General features: G+C 39.7%; 1 protein-coding gene across 1 annotated transcript in view; it reads left to right on the forward strand.

The window, feature by feature from the left end:
- The window catches only part of LOC136864447 (glutathione hydrolase 7), a 203,729-nt gene that overhangs the window by 64,637 nt on the left and 115,475 nt on the right, over nt 1-23,617 (forward strand). The window contains exon 3 of the mRNA XM_067141452.2: nt 21,701-21,852. Within this exon, the coding sequence (XP_066997553.2) occupies nt 21,701-21,852 (152 nt within the window). The remainder of the gene's footprint in view (nt 1-21,700; nt 21,853-23,617) is intronic.

Raw genomic sequence — 23,617 nt, forward strand, 5'->3', positions numbered from 1 at the left:
ATCTTAAATTTACTACCAGCAATTTTGTTTCTGATGTCCATTCTAATTCTCCAGAGTAAATTAATGTTCAAGAATGAAATGTCATTTTCTTGCTCCATAAGCTGAATGACATCATGACATCCATCAATTCACAAGATCAACAATTTTAGTACAACTCATCACATCACGTCATGAAACTCCTTTACCTTGCTTTAGATGATGCAGATTATTGTGCAACATCATCAGAAGTCAAATCCTTCAGGAAATTGCTTTTGGTATATAAAAGTACAAGAGCTGTGAGTTTTTCTTGATTCAGAGTTGACCACAAGTAATTTTTGACTCCCTATAAAACAGAAAAAGACCTTTTGCCACCACAGTAGGTGACTGCCATACTAAGGAAAATGCAAATTGTAAAGCTGTTGTTATAATAGAAAAAAACAACAGATTCAAAGTTACTTTCCTCCGCTGCAGAGCCCACAAGTTGAACGAATGCCCAGCAAAGGAATATAAGTTGCTAGAGAATGCAGTTCTTTAATTTTCTATTGTAGCCCATTGTAATATTGTGACCTGTTACAGGCATTGTCGTAACTCTGGCCTTGGGAGTCACTCAAATCAGGATGTAAAAATTCAATAACAGGTACAACAGACTTTTCCTTATCTTAACCTTTATGACTGTTATTAGATATGATTGTAACAAAATGTTCAACAGGAATGCTATCTGGCAAAATGTAATAAATAACAATCACGGGTCAGTATGTGATACATCTGAGGTGGAATCTGTGATAATTTAATAATATTTGGCATTTTGTGCTTCTGTTATGAAGTTGTTCATAACTCCATTAGATAATTGCAGAATGAACTTGTCAACAAATTGTAGACAATAAAAACAGGGTACAGCTTCGTCCCTTGTTTCCATATCCAGCAAGGCGATCAACTATGAATGAGCCAAATTTAGATATCTCTTCAATAAAACCAAGAAAATTCCCATTTCAAACAGATCCAGTAATTTCATTTTCACCAAAGAATGGCAGCCCGCAACAAGCTAGGAGTTTCACTGATTCCACAACATGTTTTTATTTTGTCTGTCTGTCTGTCTGTCTGTCTGTCTGTCTGTCTGTCTGTCTGTCTGTCTGTCTGTCTGTCTGTCTGTGTCTGTCTGTCTGTCTGTCTGTCTGTCTGTCTGTCTGTCTGTCTGTCTGTCTGTCTGTCTGTCTGTCAATTATGAGGTACATTTACATTGAACACATTTCACTTGTTCTGTCAAAAAAATTAACAAATGTAAACTTTCATAATAAAATACAATGAACGTAACAGATGAGTAACAAGATCATGTACTGTTCAAATTGAAAATCATGAGAATGTCCATGTCATGTTCGTAGCCAAGCAAATGGTCTTCCCAGCATGGACCTATTTTAAACCCAAAAAAATCCCAAACCATAGTAGTTGCCCACCGAGGACTTACCGGTATTTCCAGTGATTACCGCATGTCCATCCCTGGCATACGACTTCAAAACCAAGCTTTACCCTTTTGCAAGAGCGTTAAAAATCTCAGAGTAATCATTGATCAGCACTTCTCGTGGATGGTTCAGACAATATCTGTGAGTAGACGAGTTTTTGTGATGCCGCACATATTAAACAATTTCAAATTTACTTTCCCGTTCAGTTTAAAGAAGAAACTAGTTGAAACCCTTGTTCTTCCAATATTCGATTATTGTGACGTAGTTTACAAAGATGCAAAAAATGAGCTTCGAGATAAACTACAAAATGCACAGAATGCTTGTGTAAGATTTATATGTAATCTGAAATTTTCAGATCATGTTACCCAATCTTACGTCGATCTCGGATGGCTACGCCTTGAAGACAGACGCAAGCTGCATACCCTGACTTCATTGCACCAAATCCTTACCTTACAATCCCCATCTTACTTATGAACGATTTCATAGCCTTTCTGAACACCATGATAGAAACACCAGAGCGCTGAGCTTGACATTGCTCGTTATTCCTAGGCATAAATCCTCAACTTGTCTTTTACTCTGGTGGAGCAAGAAGGAACATGGAGAGAGAAGCAAGGTATTCTAACATTCAAGATTCCATGGAGAAAGCTCGGTCAGCTGCCTGTCGCTTAATTGGCAGCAGTGATGCATTTATCGCATCTGTGTGGACTGATTTCTAAGTTTGAGATTTCTGTTCCTTACAGTGGCAGCAAAGGATGACACTGCTCTGTCTAAATGGTTGATATTGGAGGTGGAGGCTTTTGTCCAAATCAGAGAACAGTAGTTCAGGAGAGGTTGAATGATCACGAGGAAGAAGTGAAGAGCAGTTGCAATACATTTTGATAGTACAGTACTTTTCCCTCATACTGCATAATTACCTGGTGTCCACTCTTCCTATAAGTCTTCCCTTACTGACATACTGTGTCAGGCATTCTCATTGTTCAGAAAAATGGTCTTGGTCACATAAAATTGCTGTTTTTCCAGTCATTAAATCCACCAGTTGCTGATGGAAGTTGTACTTCTGTAACATTTGTAAAGATCACAAAATGCATGGTCTGTTGATACTAAATGTACTGCTTCACAATTTTGCCACTAGGAGGTTTTCTCAAAAATACTTTTTAACCAAATTCTTTTATGATTGGCATGTTGTCTTGAAAATTCTGACTGTTCATTTAGCTCAATTCCACTGTGAGATATCGAATCACATAGTTCATCATTCACTTCCCATAATACTGGGTCATCATATGGTTAAAAGAGTTTTACAACACTTTCTCCTTCTCCTCGTTGAATAAATTTAATTTTTGTGTTGGGTAATACTGGTAGCATAAAAGTAGTTGATGCAGTGGATGTGGGGCTCAGTGAGCTCAATGAGCTGTCCCACAGTATCATCGTTATATTTAATGGCTTTGTTGTCAATTACTTTCTTCGCACAAGACCTGAGAAATGAGTCTGGTTTCAGATTTTCATCTCACCAGTTGATGAGGTGCAGATGACAGTGCTCTCTGAAGTCGTCTCTACAATAAAGAGTGAGACGTCCAACCCTCTTATTGGTGTGGTAATGACGATAGAGATTGTAGCCGTCAGGGTGAACCATACTATTTAGAACTGAGGGAGACAACCAACTTTCACTGATACCTATTGCATGGATGCTATTTTCATTAAATATACCCTTAATTTCGTCCAAGTGTGCGAGTAAGCTTAGGCTGTTCAAGTGACAACATTGTATAACATGAGAATACACTGAAAGTTCTTGTTTCAGAAGGCTACCAGCATTAATGGGCTGGGATGGAGTGCTATTGTTAGAGCTACAGTTACTGTCAGAGGGTGATCCCGTAATTGGTTGGCTAACGGACTTGCTTGAACTAAGACAGAAATCTTACCTGGATATCCTGATGAAGTGGATCTTTGACTGATTAACACATCACACTCGCACACATACACACACACGTAATAAACCGAGTAAAAACAATATTGTGAAGACACATTGCAACTGTTTTATCACGTTGATAATCCACCTGGATGCCTCAAGTGTGAGTTCAGTTCAAAAGGTTTATTAATTTGCAGGTTCTTTCCATCATCTGGATGAACAGTAATGCAGCCATCCTGCGTTGAAACCCAGTGCCAGATGAGGTCTCATTCATGGTACCTGAGGAATTGAATAATAATAGATCTACTCGCCTGCAGATAGCACCTCAGCCGTCGTTACGGCCCAGTCTGTGACACCGTTCTATATTGTCGATAGACGGTTGAATGTTCACTTTGCTTTTCAAAGTTTCTAACATCACAGCATAGGTATCCTTGCTTGGGTTCTTACTTAACGCCGTGAAGGAGGAGACAGTTCATTCTGCTATATTGTTCGGTTTCATGATTAAAATATTTCTATTCTGAACATACCTGTTGAGGAGCAGTATGCCACAGAAAGATGATTCATAAATCTCTTTAAACCCTGAGGCCCTCAAAGTACCTTTAGACAAGACATACAGGATGGGCGGAGTATAGGTATTTAAGCAGTCAATAACATACAATTCCCTATGTCGGAATGTGCTGAAAGACGTGAGAAAAGTATAGTAAAAGTTGCGTGGTTTGGGAGGAAAGAGGATAATCATTACATAGCAGGTGGCAACACTGCTTGCAGTAGTTCGGCAGTGTGTGTAAGCCAGAAGCAGGTAAACCATGCGGGCGATGTGTCAGCAGTTAAAACCAGATATGTTTAGAAACAGGGGTAGATATGACAAACAGGTTGTGTGCGTAAACACAGGACATAAACATCAACACATTGAAGAAACATGCACAAGACTGCACGTGCATGACCGAACTTACGACACAGAATCCAACAAGGGAACCTTGCGATTTTCCCGCTTGTGATTTTTATGAAACATTGTAGAAACATACATCTTTGAAGTAGTGTATTTGGGAGCTCTTTCTATCTCGATTTATTAAAATGAAAAAGTGGAACTCCTCCATTTACTCTGTAGTCAGGCAACCTCAAAGTGTCTTTTGATAAAATTTAGGACAGAAATTATGTTTAAACATCTTCTCGGCCCAATTTCTATCAGAACTTGCAACTTACTTGAACAAAATATAATAATAATAATAATAATAATAATAATAATAATTACCGGGCGAGTTGGCCGTGCGCGTAGAGGCGCGCGGCTGTGAGCTTGCATCCGGGAGATAGTAGGTTCGAATCCCACTATCGGCAGCCCTGAAAATGGTTTTCCGTGGTTTCCCATTTTCACACCAGGCAAATGCTGGGGCTGTACCTTAATTAAGGCCACGGCCGCTTCCTTCCAACTCCTAGGCCTTTCCTATCCCATTGTCGCCATAAGACCTATCTGTGTCGGTGCGACGTAAAGCCCATAGCAAAAAAAAATAATAATTAGTATAAATTGCCTGTAAAACTGAAATTTGATGTGACTGGGGCACTTAATGGCAACAAAATCTTCATGACAGAATTTTCATAATAAAAATGTACTTTATTGTTTAAAATACACCTGTGTTCATCCAAATATCAGCCAGTGTTTCAGCATGCCTAACTGGCATCAAATTTTATTCCTGTGGCTTCTCTTCTGTGATACTCAAATGTTCCAGACCTTAATTTTCATGTACCAAGAAGCTGCACTGTAGATAACTGTGATGAAAATGATTTTGTGGTTTTTTCCTGGTGCAGTGATAAACTGTACATTGAATATTGTGTTCTTCAGCTACATTACTGTGAAGTGCCCTCATCACAATAAATTTCCATTTTACAGGTATTTTATACTTATATTTTTGTTCAAATAAATTGCCTGATCCAATAGGAATTGAGCTGAGATAACTTCTAAACATAATTTCTGCCTTAATTATACCAGTAGTTGCTTTCAGGTTGTCTAACTACTTAGAGGAGTTCAAAGTTTTCGTTTCAGTAATTTGAGATAAAGAGCTCTGAAACAAACTACTTCACAGATTTTTCCCTCAACCCACGCATTATTAGTATGTTTTATAGAAATCAGACACCGGGAAGTTGAATGGTTATCTTGTCAGAGCAACTGTTTGAAGTGCCTACCTTTGGCTTGTATTCAGGCTTCACAACTCCAAAGCCAGTTGTGACGTACTCGAGCCAAGGCACCAGGTTTATTCTGAATATCCTATGGTGCTTGAAAGATTCGTTCCCAGATGTTATCCAAAAAAAATGATCTGTTCTGCATACTGTACTTTGATTTTCATGTCTCCCCAGACAAAAAGCCTAGTGAATTTGATGGGTCCATTTTGTAGTATCCACCAATTAGGAGATGCCTGGATTTGAAGCAGGGTGTGTGAACAATTGAGGGCGAAGCGGAAGACCCGTAATCAGAAGGGAAACATTGGTCAACGTGCAGACTTCTGTGGTGCAGTCACTTGTTTTATCAATACGTAAATGCTCAGCTGAACTTGGCGTAACCTGTACAACAATGTGACATCATTTGAAGGAGGATTTAAGTCTAAAATCATTTCAACCTCTCTATATCTATTAACAAACTGAGTGATGTGATACTTATGCTGCCCTTCTCCAAATATTCCATTCAGAACATGGTCACAATAACATAATGTTAACAGATGAGTGCACACTTTAAGTTCAAGAAATCACATTTTGTGTTTTGGGTTATGGACAATCCCAATTTCTCAGAGGATTTGGAGAAGAATCCTCGCATGGTATGATCTGGGCTGGCATGATTAACCACATTTTTGGTCCATATTTTTTAATAGTCTTGCTAACAGACAGTCATAGAAGGAGATACTCTAACAGTGCCTCCTAGTTCATGGAGGCTGAAATACCAGATACATAACACAATGGAGCCCCTGCATATTTTGCTATCAGTGTTAGGGAATGCCTTAATGTACTGTTTCCAGACAGTTTGAATGGGCACAGAGCCCTGACTTGTGTACTCCAGGCAATGTTTTGTGGGGATGTTTTGTGGGGTTTCATTAAGGATAAACACAGTGAACAGCACTACCAAAAATTGGACAAACTGTGGGCTGGTGTGAGAGAAAGGTTTGGCTGTAACACTAATATTTTTTTTTTTTTACAAAGGCTTTCATCAAACATGGCATCATATTCAGTTGTGTTATGATAATATTGGTGTTCACACTGATATTTTGGACACATGATGTTGAATACACCTTATGGCATAAATGAAATGTTCATGCAAGTGTAATAGACTGATATACGAAAGAAAATGACAAAATTTCAGACGTTAATTGTGGCCTAACAGAACAGATTGCAGACAAATTTTGAAAGTAAATGACAAAATTTCACAGGAAATTTCTCAACCTAATACAGTTTTAACCGGAAAAATATCACAAGTGTAGACGCAGGTTTATAAAATAGAACAATGCTTAGAATCAAAAATTTCAACAGTAGATGACAAAATTTCACCCCAAATTTGCGACTTCACCAATCGATTAATGCAGCAGATAACGGACATCATGTCAAAACTGGGACAGGTTGAACAGATCGATAGTAGGGTAAGCCAGCTAGAAGGGGACATCTCGAACCTCAAGAAGGAGGTGGAAATCCATGTTTCTGGCATAAAGCAACAGGTTGAGGGGAGAATTTCTACTGCCAAGGGAAATTTTGAAAGCCGTATCTCTCCCATTGAGGGAAATTTTGGGAGCCATATTTCTGCTGTTGAGGGAAGGTTAGAAAACCGGTTTTCGACCCTCAAGGGAATATAAGAGAAAGCATCCTTCACACAGTAGAAGATATGTTAACTCAAACAGGACCTATCACCATGCCTCTAAAGCCCTCAAACCTAACTGGCAGTACAGGACACCTAGACCCGAAGGTGATTATAGAGAGCCTTCCGGAATTCCACGGGCGACTGGAAGAGAACCAGACTAGCTTCATCGAGGGATCGTTCAGTCTACTAGGACGGGCTAATCTACTGGAGGACATCTTCGTTCAACTCATCACACTGCGGTTAAAGGGGCAAGCTGCTACTTAGTAGAACACTTTGAAGGGCTTAAATTTAAAATGGGTGGACTTCAAGAGGGAATTCCTTGCTAGGTTCAATTCTGGAGGGGTGAAGAGCTCCGTGAAGAGGAAGCTAGTGACTGAGGCACAACCCACTGGCATCAGAGCTAACGCCTTCGTCCTCCACAAGTACCAGCTCTTCAAGTGGCTGTACCTGGAGGGAAGCGAGTATGAGATCTTACCAGACATCACAGAGCTACTCCACAATAAGATCTGACCCCCTAGTGAAAGTATTGCAACCGAGATCCTTTGATGATCTTGTGTAGAATCATCGCCCACCTGGAAGAGAAACACAAAAGCAAAGCTACGGAAGAGACCAGCGCAGTTAAGAAGTGCTACCAGTGTGGAAGAATGGGTCACCTGAAGAACAAGTGCCCGGCCTGGACGTCGCAAAACTAGGTCCGGTCCATTCTGGATTGAAGGGGGATGGGACCGGGAACAGGAATGCGCCTCAAGACACGACAGACAAGATACCCTGGTCAAGTAGGAGAGGGATTGGTGAGATTATGAGTAGAACAGGCCAACCCCACCCAGCTATGATCTTGAGGATAGGCAATAATAATTTTTCAGCTATACTCGACAGCCAAGCAAGCCATTCATTTGTCAACAGGGCTGTTCCAGATTACTACTGCCCATGAAGTCTCACCATCTCGGAAGGGTAGTGGGAGCTGCGGACGGGAAAACCTATTCCATCCAAGGACAGACTAACCTAACCGCTAAATGCACGGACCTGCCTATTGTAATTGACGTTGCAGTAATTCAGAACCTAATACCTGATATCATATTAGGTCATAACATTCTGGTGGAATACAAGGTTATCCTAGACGATGCAGCTCATGAGGCCTTTTTGGGAAAAGACAGACGTCTGCGGGCTGCCTGGCGCTATGGAAATCTCCGGACTCGGAAAGATGCGGACGTTGACGTAGACATGGGAGATATCCAGTTAATGCATCTTCAACCAAGTGAAGAAGAGGAGCTGAGATGTGCCTTAAAGGACTTTCCGGAAGTCATCACCAATAAAATAGGACGGACTACCACTGTAATGCACACCGTTGAATGCAGCACTTCCTCACCCATCAAGCAACGTCCATATTCAATCAACCTGGATAAGCGCAACTTCATCATTCAGAAGATTCAAGAGATGGAAAGGCAAGGCCTCATCGAACCCTCTACATCCTGTTGGGCTTCGCCTGTCATCCTACCGAAAAAGAAGATTGGGGAGTATCGACTGTGTGTTGACTTTCGCAAGTTGAATGAGAAGACCGTTAGTGATGCCTACTCCATGTCTGACCTGAAAGACTCGCTAAATCAAGTAAGTGGGTATAGGATATTTTCAGCACGCTGGATCTCAACTCCGGATACTGGCAGGTGGAGGTCGAGGAAAGTTCTAGACCATTGACCGCCTTCAGACACTGAGAGGATTGTACCAGTTTACAGTAATGCCTTTTGGATTGAAGAATGCTCCTGCAACCTTCATGCAACTGATGGATAAGGTATTGTCATGATATGTTGGAGATTTCTGCCAAGTTATCTCGATGGCATTTTAATTCACAACAAGAATTTTCAAGAACACCTTGTACATCTGAGGAAAGTGCTGGAACGACTGAAGATTCATGGACTAACTTGCCAACTGGAGAAGTGCCACTTCGCCCAGTCCCGCGTAGAATATCTTGGCCATGTCCTAACATCTGTAGGCTTAGAAAGGCAACCAGAGAAGAATCGAACTATCGAAGAAGCTGAACTTCCGCAGACCAAGCAACAAGAAAGCCGGGCTGAGTGGCTCAGACGGTTAAGGCGCTGGGCCTTCTAACCCCAACTTGGCAGGTTCGATCCTGGCTCAGTCTGGTGGTATTTGAAGGTGCTCAAATACGACAGCCCCGTGTCGGTAGATTTACTGGCACGAAAAAGAACTCCTGCGGGACTAAATTCCGGCACCTCGGCGTCTCCAAAAACCTTAAAAAGTAGTTAGTGAGACGTAAAACAAATAACATTATTATTATTAGCAACAAGAAAGTCAGTTCCTTGGCTCGTTTGGATGGTATTGCAGCTTCGTGCCACACTTTGAAGGGAAGGCAATACCAATCACCGATCTACTACATAACAACCGCCCGTTCCAATGGGCCAGCAAGGAAGAGGCAGCATTCCAAGACATTAAGGCTGCAATATTCAATGCTCCCGGTCTAGCCCATCCCGACCCTCAACGAAAGATGCGCCTGCAGACGGACCTCAGGACTCCGGCCTAGGAGCAGTGTTATTCCAGGAGAGGAGTGACTGTGGAAGGGACATCATCGAAAATGCCAGCAGGAAGCTATCTCCCACCGAACAATGCTACTGCACTGTCGAGAAGGAAGCCTTAGCCGTGGTGTGGGCCATGGGCAAATTCAGAGGCTACTTGGAGGGAAGGAAGTTCCAGCTCTACACCGATAATGTTGTTCTCAAATGGTTGAACTTGGTCTCTGGCTGAAAATCTAAATTGATGCGATGGGTTCTATTAATCACAGAAATTGATTTTGATTATTATTATTATTATTATTATTATTATTACAAATACTATTATTTTTATTTAGAGAGTTCTTGTAAGATGTTATTATTTTTAGTTATAAATGATCATCTTGAGTAGTGAAGGATGGTGCATAAATTCAGAGAATTTACTAGAGATAAAAATATCATACCCACATTCCAGACTTTTAAGTCAGAGATTACCTCCTATGCAATTTGTTAAGTGCTAATGCAAAAAAGTGTAAATGCTGTAAAGATATTATTTAAGTAGGGAAAACAGCAGGGAATTTTTTTAAATTGTATGGTCATTTTTAAAAACTATGCAAGGGTTCCTAATGAGCATTTTATAGCCTAATTATTGTACCATTAATTTTTAATTATTATTATTTTTTTTTTTTTCTCTGTTATGAATTAGAGAGTGCTTGTAAGATGTTATTTTTAGTGAAAAATGATAATCTTAAAGATTGTCCTGAGTAGCGAAAGACGCATGTGTAAATTCCCTACAGATAAGGATATTCTAACCCACATTCCAGACCTTTAAGTTGGAGATTACCTCCTGTGGGATTCATTAAGTGCTAATGCAAAAAGTGTAAATGTTTTCCAGTTATTAATTAAGTATGGCAAATAGTGGGGAATTGTTTTAAATTGTGTGGTTATTCAAGTTGGTTTAATCTTTCTTTTTGTGATGCAAATTTTGATTGCTTCTGTAATATTAAAAAATTTACTTTTATTCTCCATGTGCAAGATTTTTAGATGTGTTGATGTCTGTGAAATGGGCTGAATGTCAATTGTATCAATCGTGTTTTTGTGTTCTTTGTGTTTTGTGTAGATATTACGTCTTATTCGGCCTATACATGTGGCATTGCAGTTAGATTCTTGGCACTTGAGTTCATAGACTCCTGGCTTGGAGAACGGGCCCTTTTTTTTGTGTATGTGTTTTTTTTTAAGATTGCATTTACTGATGTGTCTTTGTTGTGTATTCTTTGTTTTAAAGGCTACTTTTAGACATTGTTTTATGAAAATGTTAGCTATTTTTAATGTGTTCGTTTTAACATACCTGAGAACAATGTATTTTTCACTTTCCTGTGGGTTTTTTGTTTATTTTTTTGTTGTTTATGTAATAGATTATCTGCCGTGTCCAGGGAGTGGTTTTTTCTTTTGCTGTTTGTTTAATTATTTGTATCTCTTCTTTGAAATATTGTGCTCATTGGTATAGAAATAGCTCTCTGTAGCATTGTGTTCAGTCTTGCTACTTTGTGCGTGTAAGGGTGCTTCGATTCATTGTCAGTAGTGTGTGATGTCTGAGTGGGCTTTCTGTATATTTTGTACAACTTGTCATTATTCCCACTGCAAGCGGAAAAGAAAGAAAACTTTGAGGTGGCTGTGGGAACACCTAACACAGCTGTCAGTGTCAACAGTAGCTTTGAACCTGTTGTGGCATATCAGAGAAGGAGATGGGAGGGGAGCTGTGGGAGGGAAGAGAGCAGGGAAAGTTAGAGGGAGGGGAAAGAGGGGAACTGTTTGCAGGATCATGTACATGGCCTGTATTAATTTTTTGGCATAATACTTATATGTTATGGGAATTATTGACTCAACGAGGTTGTTAGTGTTCTCAGAAATTTAATTCAGGTTAAAAGCAGGATTAGTGAACTGGTCCAAAGATATAAAACACTCTTCCAGAATGTTGAGGACAGGACCTTTTTGACTGAAATAAAGAATATTTAAATCTTGTTGAATGTTAGTGAAATGATGATTCGATTCCTTAACATGTAACCCCATAGCAGAGAATCTGATATGCTTAACAGCATTAACATGCTCTAAATATCGAGTATTAAAACTTCTCCCTGTCTAACCAATATAACTGAAATTGTATTTGGAACATTACAATCTATATACGCCGGAACGTGTAAATTTGTTAACAGGATTCAACTTAAATGAGATAAATGAAAAAAAGAATATAATGTGGAAAACTTTTATTTCAATTATTTACAGTAAAAAAAACAAGATCAGAAGAATTCACAACTACCACACTCAATTTTGGTTACTACCCCCATACTCTCGCAAGTCCCACCCCATTTCCCCACTCCACCTCCTCCTAACAGCACGTTGCACATTTCAACTGCTGGAGCGTGTCATTCGAGAGCTGGACTCCGCAGTAAGCAAACGTGGGAAGGTCAGGCGGGCCATGTAACATAAGTTATTTTCGTCATCAAAATCTTGCTTTAAACGTTCCTGTTAGCCACATTCTTTTCAAACCTTCATTTGGTTTTCATTATCCACATTACAGATTATGAATCAGACAGTTCAATTTCACTAGCAAATCACATAATGTTAGCCTCTGACTTAATACAATAATTGAGAGTCAACAGTGTACAGATATATTTGAACTGCATCGAGGGGCAACGAGGAAGTTACAACAAAAAGACCTTCGGCACAGAAAATTTTGTAATGACTATCACCTCATACTTTAATTTCATCATGATTTATAATGAAAAACTTTTTAACAAGCACTGTATGCAATTGTGTGTCTAATGTTTTTTAGATTATGATAATGTATTTTACTGAGGATGGTCCCTATGTTGGGTTGAAACATGCCTAAATGAAAGCTCATCTTAACTAGATGTATATTATGTATTGACTAGGAGGATAATTAAATACAATTTGACAATTTGTAAACAGTTCAAACCTCAATACAGATCAAACTTGAGATATATATTATGTAACTGTCAAAAGTAGTTAATGGGGCATTCAAACAATAACATTATCATGCAAATTCAGTCAATAACATCTAACCTTGCTGCAACAGTATCGTCACTTATCATTAGGAATTTGCCTCTGTAGTCGATCTGTTACATATGAGGACCTAATTTTGCAGTATTTTTTATATAAATGTTACTTGTAAACTTGGTATTGGTTTAATTTTGAAATACCAAGATCTACAATGAGAACCAATGATTTTTTGCATTTTTGGAAATACTCTGCAATTTGCCAGGAGTGGCTCAGGCGGTCGAAGCACTGGCCTTCTGACCCGAACTTGGCAGGTTCAATCCTGGCTCAGTCCGGTGGTATTTGAAGGTGCTCAAGTAAAGTACGTCAGCCTCGTGTCGGTAGATTTACTGGCACGTAAAAGAACTCCTGCGGGACTAAATTCCGGCACCTCAGCACCTAAAAAAAAAAACCAACAGAAAAGTAGGTAGTGGTACATAAAGCCAATAACATCAATTATTATTAACTCTGCAATTTATGAAAATTTCATTTTTAGTTCCAATTGTGTATGGTTCATGCTGTGGGTTACTGTAGTCACGTCCTAGTTTGTGAACCCTGGGCAATGGCTGAGTGGCTTAGTAAGTGGTCCTGGGAGTCGGGATACCAGATGCTATGGAATGGGAGTGGGCATCTCGGACATATTCTGAGTCATGGCGTACTCGTGCTCAGGCGGCTAAGACTATACAATCCACCAATGGTCCCTAACCCGTTAGAGAATAGAACCTCACTTGGACTATGTGTAAGTAGGGTAGCATCCTGCTTCATGAATTTACCGAGCTCAGAACATTTTAAGCAAGCCTCGGACCTATGGGAGTAATGGAGTCCCACTCCCATTTGACAGGTGAGAGACTCCTTGGAAACAACTTGGCGAACGAAATGGAATTCGATGGGGAGCTATCAATATCAATGGGGCTTATGGAAGAAAAAAGTAGAGCTCGCTGAGTCAGCAAAGTGGATGCATCTGGATATGCTAGGAGTAAGTGATATTCGGGTAAGGGGAGATAAAGAGGAAGAGCTAGGAGATAATAAAGTGTACTTGACGGGTGTTAAAAAGGGAAGGGCAGAGTCTGGGGTAGGGCTGTTCATCAGGAATACTATTGCTCGCAACATAGTTTCTGTTAGGTACGTAAACGAGTGAATGATGTGGGTAGATTTGGCAGTTGGAGGAATTAGGACGAGAATTGTCTCAGTGTATTCACCATGTGAGGGTGCAGACGAGGATGAAATTGACAAGTTTTATGAAGCATTGAGTGACATCGTAGTCAGGGTCAACAGCAAGGATAAGATAGTGCTGATGGGCGATTTCAATGCGAGGGGTGGAAATAGAACTGAAGGATACAAAAGGGTGATTGATAAATGTGGGGAAGATATGGAAGCTAATGGGAATGGGAAGTGTTTGTTGGACTTTTGTGCTAGTATGGGTTTAGCAGTTACAATACATTCTTCAAGCATAAGGCTATTCACCGCTACACAGGGGAAGCTAGGGGTACCAGACTATATCTTAACTGACTTCGAATTCAGGAAATCTCTTAGGGATGTACAGGTTTTTCTGGGATTTTTCGATGAAACAGACCACTATCTGGTCTGTAGTGAACGAAGTATCTCTAGGCCTAGGATAGAGAAAATGAAATCTATCTGCAAACGAATAAGAATAGAAAATCTCCAGGTCAAGGAAATTAGACAGAAGTACTTGGATATGATTACTGGGTAGTTTCGAACAGTGAACACTAAGCAGGTTCATGATATAGAAACAGAATGGGTGATAGAAACAGCAAGTGAATGCCTAGGAGCAACTGTGTGTAAGGATGGGAAAAAGCGAACATCTGGGTGGAATGATGAAGTGAGAGCAGCTTGGAAACATAAAAAGAAGACTTATCAGCAATGGCTCAAAACAAGGGCTGATGGCAGACAGGGAATTGTACATAGGTGAAAGAAACAGAGCGAAACAAACTGTTGTTGAATCCAAAAAGAAGTCGTGGGAACCTTTTGGTAATAACTGGAAAGACTAGGTCAAGCAGCAGGGAAACCTTTCTGGACAGTAATAAAGAATCTTAGGAAAGGAGGGGAAAAGGAAATGCACAGTGTTTTGGCTAATTCAGGTGAACTCATAATAGATCCCAAGGAAGGACTGGAGGGGTGGAGGGAATATTTTGAATATCTTCTCAGTGTAAAAGGAAATCTTCCTGGTGGTGCTGCGAAGAACCAAGCTCATGGGGAAGAGGAAAATTATGTTGGTGAAATTTTGCGAGGAAGTGGAAAAGGTGGTCAATAAACTTCATTTATCATAAAGCAGCAGGAATAGATGAAATTAGACCTGAAATGGTGAAGTATAGTGGGAAGTCAGGGATGAAATGGCTTCATAGAATAATAAAATGAGCATGGAGTGTTGGTGAGGTACCTTCAGATTGGATGAAAGCAGTAATTGCACCTATCTATAAGCAAGGGAACAGGAAGGATTGCAACAACTATCGAGGTACCTCATTGATTAGTATACCAGGCAAAGTATTCACTGGCATCTTGGAAGGGGGGTTTTGATCAGTGGTTGAAGTAAAGATGGATGAAAACCAGTGTTCAGTGTGCTGTCAGGATCAGATTTTCAGTATCCACCAGGTAATTGAAAAAATGCAATGAGAGGGTAGATTATTAAAATCAATCAAAGACATTTATGTTGACAATTGGGCTGCAGTGAGAATTGATGGTAGAATGAATTCTTGATTCAGGGTACTTACAGGGGTTAGACAACGCTGTAATCTTTCCACTTTGTTGTTTGTAGTTTACATGGATCATCTGCTGAAAGGTATAAAGTGGCAGGGAGGAATTCAGTTAAGTGGAAATGTAGTAAGCAGTCTGGCCTATGCTGACGATTTGGGCTTAATGGCAGATCATCAGTCAATCAATCAATCAATACTGATCTGCATTTAGGGCAGTCGCCCAGGTGGCAGATTCCCTATCTGTTGTTTTTCTAGCCTTTTCTTTTTTTTGCTAGGGGCTTTACGTCGCACCGACACAGATAGGTCTTATGGCGACGAAGCCTTTTCTTAAATGATTTCAAAGAAATTGGAAATTTATTGAACATCTCCCTTGGTAAATTATTCCAATCCCTAACTCCCCTTCCTATGAATGAATATTTGCCCCAATTTATCCTCTTGAATTCAAACTTTATCTTCATATTGTGATCTTTCCTACTTTTAAAGATGCCACTCAAACTTTTTCGTCTACTAATGTCATTCCACGCCATCTCTCCGCTGACAGCTCGGAACATACCACTTATGAACATTAAAACAAGAATAACAGTTAACACAATCTTTCCAATACTTATCTTTCCTATATTTAGGAAATAAACATTACAACAGGCGTTGTAAGATGGGACATGTTTCGCTTAACAGTAGTAAGCATCATCAGCCGAAAATAAATCTTAGCCTACTGTTATTCTTGTTTTAATGTTCATATCTGATGTCCAATACGGTCTACAATGAGATTTAGTACTTGTAACATACCACTTAGTCGAGCAGCTCGTCTACTTTCTACCAATTCTTCCCAGCCCAAACTTTGCAATATTTTTGTAACACTACTCTTTTGTCATAAATCACGCAGAACACATCAAGCTGCTTTTCTTTGGATTTTTTCCAGTTCTTGAATCAGGTAATCCTGGTGAGGGTCCCATACACTGGAACCATACTCTAGTTGGGGTCTTACCAGAAACATATATGCCCTCTCCTTTACATCCTTACTACAACCCCTAAACACCCTCATAACCATGTGCAGAGATCTGCACCCTTTATTTACATTCCCATTTATGTGATTACCCCAGTGAAGATCTTTCCTTATATTAACACCTAGATACTTACAATGATCCCCAAAAGGAACTTTCAGCCCATCAATGCAGTAATTAAAACTGAGAGGACTTCTCCTATTTGTGAAACTCACAACCTGACTTTTAACCCCGTTTATCAACATAACATTGCTTGCTGTCCATCTCACAACATTATCAAATCCCGTTTCCCTGAATGTACATCCCTATAACCCTTCCAAACATATTTCCTACCTTATATGTACCACTGTGGTTTAAGTGGAGGCCATCTGAGCGCAGATCCCTATCTCTTACCCCCCCCCCCCCCATTAGGATCTAGAGATTTCACTCCCAGTTTCCCACAGACCCACTCCATAGTCTCAAATCCCCAATAACCCTCCAGTCAGTATCCCTCCTACATAGTATTCTACTTATAATAATCTTTATAATAATATAATAATCTTTAAATTTTTCGTAGCTTACAAATTCTTCTTTCACCAGAATGAATACTCCCCCACCCACCATTCCTATCCTATCTCTATGATACACACTCCAGTTCCGTGAGAAAATTTCTGCATCCATTATATCATTTCTCAGCCATGATTCAACTCCTATTACAATATCTGGTAAGTATATATCTATTAAATTAATTCTATTCCTTTCTTTACAATACTTCTACAGATCAACACTAATATTTTTATGTCATCCCTACTTGATTTCCAGTTTCCTGTTCGCTTATCACAGCTCCCTATGCCACCCCGTTTCCCTGAATGTACATCCCTATAACCCTTCCAAACATATTTCCTACCTTATATGTACCACTGTGGTTTAAGTGAAGGCCATCTGAGCGCAGATCCCTATCTCTTACCCCCCCCCATTAGGATCTAGAGATTTCACTCCCAGTTTCCCACAGACCCACTCCATAGTCTCAAATCCCCAATAACCCTCCAGTCAGTATCCCTCCTACATAGTATTCTACTTATAATAATCTTTATAATAATATAATAATCTTTAAATTTTTCGTAGCTTACAAATTCTTCTTTCACCAGAATGAATACTCCCCCACCCACCATTCCTATCCTGTCTCTATGATACACACTCCAGTTCCGTGAGAAAATTTCTGCATCCATTATATCATTTCTCAGCCATGATTCAACTCCTATTACAATATCTGGTAAGTATATATCTATTAAATTAATTCTATTCCTTTCTTTACAATACTTCTACAGATCAACACTAATATTTTTATGTCATCCCTACTTGATTTCCAGTTTCCTGTTCGCTTATCACAGCTCCCTATGCCACCCTGTTTCCCTGAATGTACATCCCTATGACCCTTCCAAACATATTTTCTACCTTATATGTACCACTGTGGTTTAAGTGAAGGCCATCTGAGCGCAGATCCCTATCTCCTACCCACCCATTAGGATCTAGAAATTTCACTCCCAGTTTCCCACAGACCCACTCCATAGTCTCAAATCCCCAATCACCCTCCAGTCAGTATCCCTCCTACACAGTATTCCACTTATAATAATCTTCACTTCCTTAAACTTTGCCCGTGCTGCATTTACCAGATCCCACACATCTCCAACTATGTTGGTACTTATATCAGCTTGCCTTACGTTGTTGGTACCAACGTGTAACACTACCACCTTCTCCTTCCCCTCCTCCCTCTCTTCTACTTTCCTCAACATCTGCCTCAACCTAATTCGTGGATAACACTCTATCCTGGTTCCCTTTCCTCCACACACTCTCCCCACATGTCTAACGATGGAATCCCTCATGACCAGAGCCTCAATCATACCCACCTCAGTTGATCCCCTCCCCTCCTGGTCAGCCCTATCTTTCCTGATAGCTGTAGAAGCTACTTCCTCTTCCCTTTCCTCCTTCCCATGAGCCTATTCTGCTTGTCTTTTTCTATCCTCTACTCTGCATTTCCCTTTTCTACCCCTTTTCCCTTCCTCCTACTTCCACACATCTCAGCAACAGTTCCCTGTTCCTCATCTTCCCTCTGTTCTACCTGGAGTGACTCGTACTGATTTTGCACAGACACCTGTCCTGAATTCTGATCCTGAATAGGGCCCTTACCCTGCAGTCTCCTTCCCCTTAGAACATTAGACCACCTGTGTTCTACAATTCCCCCCATTCCTTCCCCTCCCTCTTGTACATCTACTGTAACTTGTACCTTGTTTGAGGGAGGCCTATCTTTCTTCTTGTCTTCTGTGAGAATCCTAATTATCTCCCTCAAACTCTCCAACTCCTCCCTTATACCCCTCAATGCCTCGCCACACCCACAGTTCCTGCACTTGCACTCCTTAGCCATTCTTTACAGGGAAAAAATGAAAATGAAAATAAAATAACGTAAGTGCAAAAAAAAATGAACGGAGGGATATATTGTCTGGTATAGTACTCAATGATCACACGACAGTAAGGTAATAAATATACGACTACACTACAATACTACTTAATCTTACTCTATTTTTATCCTACAACACCCTAACAGGATAAAAACTGCTGTTAATTACTGAATACCATAAGCAATACACAAGAATTACCCAATTCTAAACTGAAATTAAGCCTATCCTAATTACAACAGAATTTTAGTAAGAGAGTTTCTACGGATACCTCTACTATATCTCAAATAATGTTATAATATTTATAGGTCCACCTGTTCAATACAGTACAATATAACCCACTATTTCATGTGGTTAAAATTTTAGTTCTTTATTCTTCACGATGCCCTTGGTCACTGGTTGAAAGTTTTTAAGTCATCTGTGATCGTTTCCACAATTTTGAAGCTTCTTGAAATAAACTATTCACTTATATTGCTCCATTCAGAAATGACATGGACTGTAGAAATCTTTTCCTGTTTTTCAATTAATTTGAAGTCTCTGTTGCATGAGAGGAATCTTATGTCCCAAACACAGAATTTTTTTATAAACCTCATCAGAAAAATCCTGAAGTAATTAAGTTCCTAAAGAGTGCAAGGTTTTGCCAGTTATTATTTTGGCCTAAGCATTGATCTGACAACTGCACTGAGAAGTGTTAGATCACACATTTATTGTAATGTGTTTCAACTAACACGATACCGGGCGAGTTGGCCGTGCGCATAGAGGCGCGCTGCTGTGAGCTTGCATCCGGGAGATAGTAGGTTCGAATCCCACTATCGGCAGCCCTGAAGATGGTTTTCCGTGGTTTCCCATTTTCACACCAGGCAAATGCTGGGGCTGTACCTTAATTAAGGCCACGGCCGCTTCCTTCCAACTCCTAGGCCTTTCCTCTCCCATCGTCGCCATAAGACCTATCTGTGTCGGTGCGACGTAAAGCCGCTAGCAAAAAAACTAACACGATATTTCTGACAATTCTCTCTTTCCATTTGTTTTATTCCATAGGTAGAAAATCATTTTATTTCATCCTATATCATGTATGGCAAAATAGTAGGTGGACAGCTGGCTTTAGTAGTACATAAATGAATGAAATTTCTTTTGACCCAAAAATATACAGACCAGAACTCTGCCGGAAGGTAGTTCATCATGGTCTCTTAGTCTAGTTGGCGCCAGTCTAGCTAGTGATAGGAAAGGCATTACTCTTTCTACTGCTAGGTGATGGATGGGCCAAGCTATATCAGGAACATCTCAAGAAGAGAAGAGGCATTCTATAGGCCACGCATGCTTCTCTACTAGAGAGCAAGATTAGGCTCTCTTGGCAGCACTAGAGAGGAAGCTGTTTCACTGAGGACTTTCTCTTCCTTCCCAGTGCAGTGCATATTGCATGTAACCAAATTAGGGTTGCAGGACTCTGAAATTACATCGCTGCTAGGAAGGTCCATCCAAAGGCCAAATAATTGATCGCCTCGCACATGTCACAGGAATGTTGAATTTCACATGGAAAAATGTAGTCTTCAGTGATGAAGTTACGTTTTCCTATGGAGATGTGGTACAGATCCGTGTATACCATGAACCCTATGCCAGGTATAATGCTAAATATGTTGCCATCTCTCACCGAAGTGGTCATTTTTAGCATTCATTGCTGGGGTTGATTTACCTTGCACAGTGCCAGGATACTGTTGAGAATTCCAAGAATTCTTCAAGCTGAGATTAACGAACAGCTTTTGAGTCTAGTTGGTTCCAGCATTGGACATAATTTATCCCAAAGGATGGCATGTTAGCTTCCAGCAGGATAATCACCCAGTTTATACCTCAAAGGCAGTTCAAGGATGGTTTGCTTCACAGGTAAGAATTGAGGCAGTATGTTGGCCTTCAAATAGTCCTGACCTGAACTCCGTTGGGAATGTCTGGGGTCTAATGAAAAGGACTCGCTGGAATGCCATTGTCATCCAAGCCCAAAGGAAGGGCTGTGACAATGATGCTCAACCTTTGGGAAGAACTGCTCCTTAAGAGTTCTTCTAGACCTCTGTTGCTTCCGTGCACAATCAACTTCAAGCTCTCATAGAGTATGATGGTCAGCAGACACAATACTGATTTTTGTTTGTTTATTTCTGGTTTGTTTTATTTGTTGAGACTGAAGTTAAGTCTCAAGGTACATTTTTAATTTCTTTCTCATTAAGTCTTTGAGGGCAAGTATAAAACTCCAGGGAATAAGTAAGAAATACTTGTAACAAATACATACTTCTGTGCATGCCTGTGCATGCTGATATCCACATCTCTCCTAGCAATGAGGAATCAGTGTAATGAATATTTTTTAACTGCTTGCTAGGAGGATTTGAACCCAGCTCCCAATTACCATGCTGTCAATTCAACCCAGTGCCCTTACGCACACAGCTTACATGTGACTCCCTTACTCACTTCCTTTCTTTTTGTTTATTTGTTTTTATTTGTATAGACTGAAGTTAAGTCACAAGGCACATTTTTGCTTTCTACCTTCTTTAGTTCTTGAGCCCAGAGCCAAAACTCACAAGAATTTGTAGTGTAACCTCACAATATATACTTACAATCCCTGATACTGCTGTAAAGGTTCTTGTGTAAACCTGCTGTTGGAACTTGACCAAAACAGTCGTCAACAGTACCCTCATTTTTTATTTTTTTGAGAGACTGTACAGAAGTTCATTTTTAAGAACATTTTTATTTGATGAATTAAAGATTTACATGTTGGAAATAATTCATAAGAAAGCATGGCTGGAATTCATAATAAGCATGGCTATTTTATTTTGTATTCTTTTAGCTTGTTCCCCATGGAAGTGTTGCTACCGACAGTCATACTTGCTCTGTGATTGGTACTGACATTCTGAAACGTGGAGGAAATGCTGTTGATGCTGCTGTAGCTAGCACTTTTTGTATGGGTGTTGTGAATCCTCATGTTACTGGATTAGGTGGGTGAGTACCATTTATATATATTGTACCGGGAAATGATTGTGGGGTTTGAGCATGGGAAGGATCTCAGGTAGTGTCCGGTGATTTTTGGAGCAAGTACAGAGTTGGATAGTATCGCAGGGCGAATAATAGATGGCAATTCTTTTTTCTATAAAATTTATTAATAATAGCCACAGATATATCACCCTGCACTTGCAACTCAACTTGGTAGTTAATATTTGCCAAAATGAAAAAGAAAAGATTTATATTATGATTTTCTTGACATCTGTTCGCTTGAGAATTTCAAAAATAATTATTGTTCTTCTATAGATCATGGATAGCCTACAGTCTTTCTAATTTTAAATGCAAACACACACAAATATTGCTTAGCACCTTGGAAATTGTCAGTTCATCATTTAAGGTGCTGACCTACAGTCTTTCTAAATTTTGAAACACAAAATAAACACACACTTGTCATGGAAAGTTTGATAAATTAAATATTTGAACTCTTGTAGTATGTCATTCAGTTTGTTTAAATTGAAAAAACGAAACGAATAAAGCACTTCAGTTAATTAATGACTTAGAAAGGAATTTACAGCAAAATATGAATTTTTAACTGACGATGAAATTATGAATTAACATCCTCATGCAGCACTTGTAAGAACACTGTACTGAACAAAGTGCTTAGTAAAAAGTCAGTCAGTTGTGATTACTCACTCAGATTACTAGAAGATCTGCTTACTAATGTTGGAGTTGAGCTGTACGGTGTCTGGAACATTCCGCGGAATGCGGACGAAGACTCGAACTCAGCACCGGCAATGTTCAGTGAAGATACCACATCAATCTCCCTCGTCGACGTTCCTCGATGGGTACCATAACTGAAGAAACCATGTAAATCCCTCGTTGGAAGCGACGTTTAATTTAGCAGGATCTCGTAGCACTTTTGCCAAGATTTCCGTTGTTCTTGGGAGTAATGTCGGAACACGGAAAGTTCAATTGGCACTATTGAAAATATTATGGATGTTAATATCATACACCGTCGTAATGCACAGTTCTATTTTTACACTGATTTTACGGCGTTAAATTAACATTCACAGTCCATGCTGCAGAAAACACAGTTTTTATATACACAGTTCATAAGCACTTGAAAACGTGATCTATCACAGTCTCTGAACAAATATTATTAACAGATTAAGGCGGTTTTATGGTTGTATTCACATCACACTAGTCCATACTATTTAATATTATTGAAAAATGTCCTTAATGTTCACTGGATTTCTCACCGTAGTGATCGAAAAATCGAGAAAGTGCACACTGAAAATAGTTAATCTTTGCCCTGTTCTGGGACGAATATAGAGTAAATACAGTCTCGCACAGTTCACTGTAAGGGAAATATGTCTTAGAAGTGGTTTTAAATTACGATTTCAGTTTACCACATGCACTGATTTATGATATTAGCACAGTTTAGAATTATGTGGAACTAGTACAGTTCATGGTGTCGTATTTTAGTCAGTGAAATATTAGACACTTCAGTTGTTACTTCCTATTATAGCTTCACCTTTATAATAAACTTGCAAGTATTACATCACACTAATTCACCTTGAAAAACGTCTAGAATCTTACAGTCATCGCGGCGCGGCGGAAACTTCACGCATGGTACGACGTCCTTTTACTATTACAACAGCGTTTGAGTACAGCCACTATTATGTCCTCGCGAATCGCGACGGAGTATACTTTCTATACACACTGTGTACACATGACTCTGTACACGGGACTGCACTGGCTGTGG

Source organism: Anabrus simplex, chromosome 2 (assembly GCF_040414725.1).
Source record: "Anabrus simplex isolate iqAnaSimp1 chromosome 2, ASM4041472v1, whole genome shotgun sequence".
Taxonomy (NCBI): domain Eukaryota; kingdom Metazoa; phylum Arthropoda; class Insecta; order Orthoptera; family Tettigoniidae; genus Anabrus; species Anabrus simplex.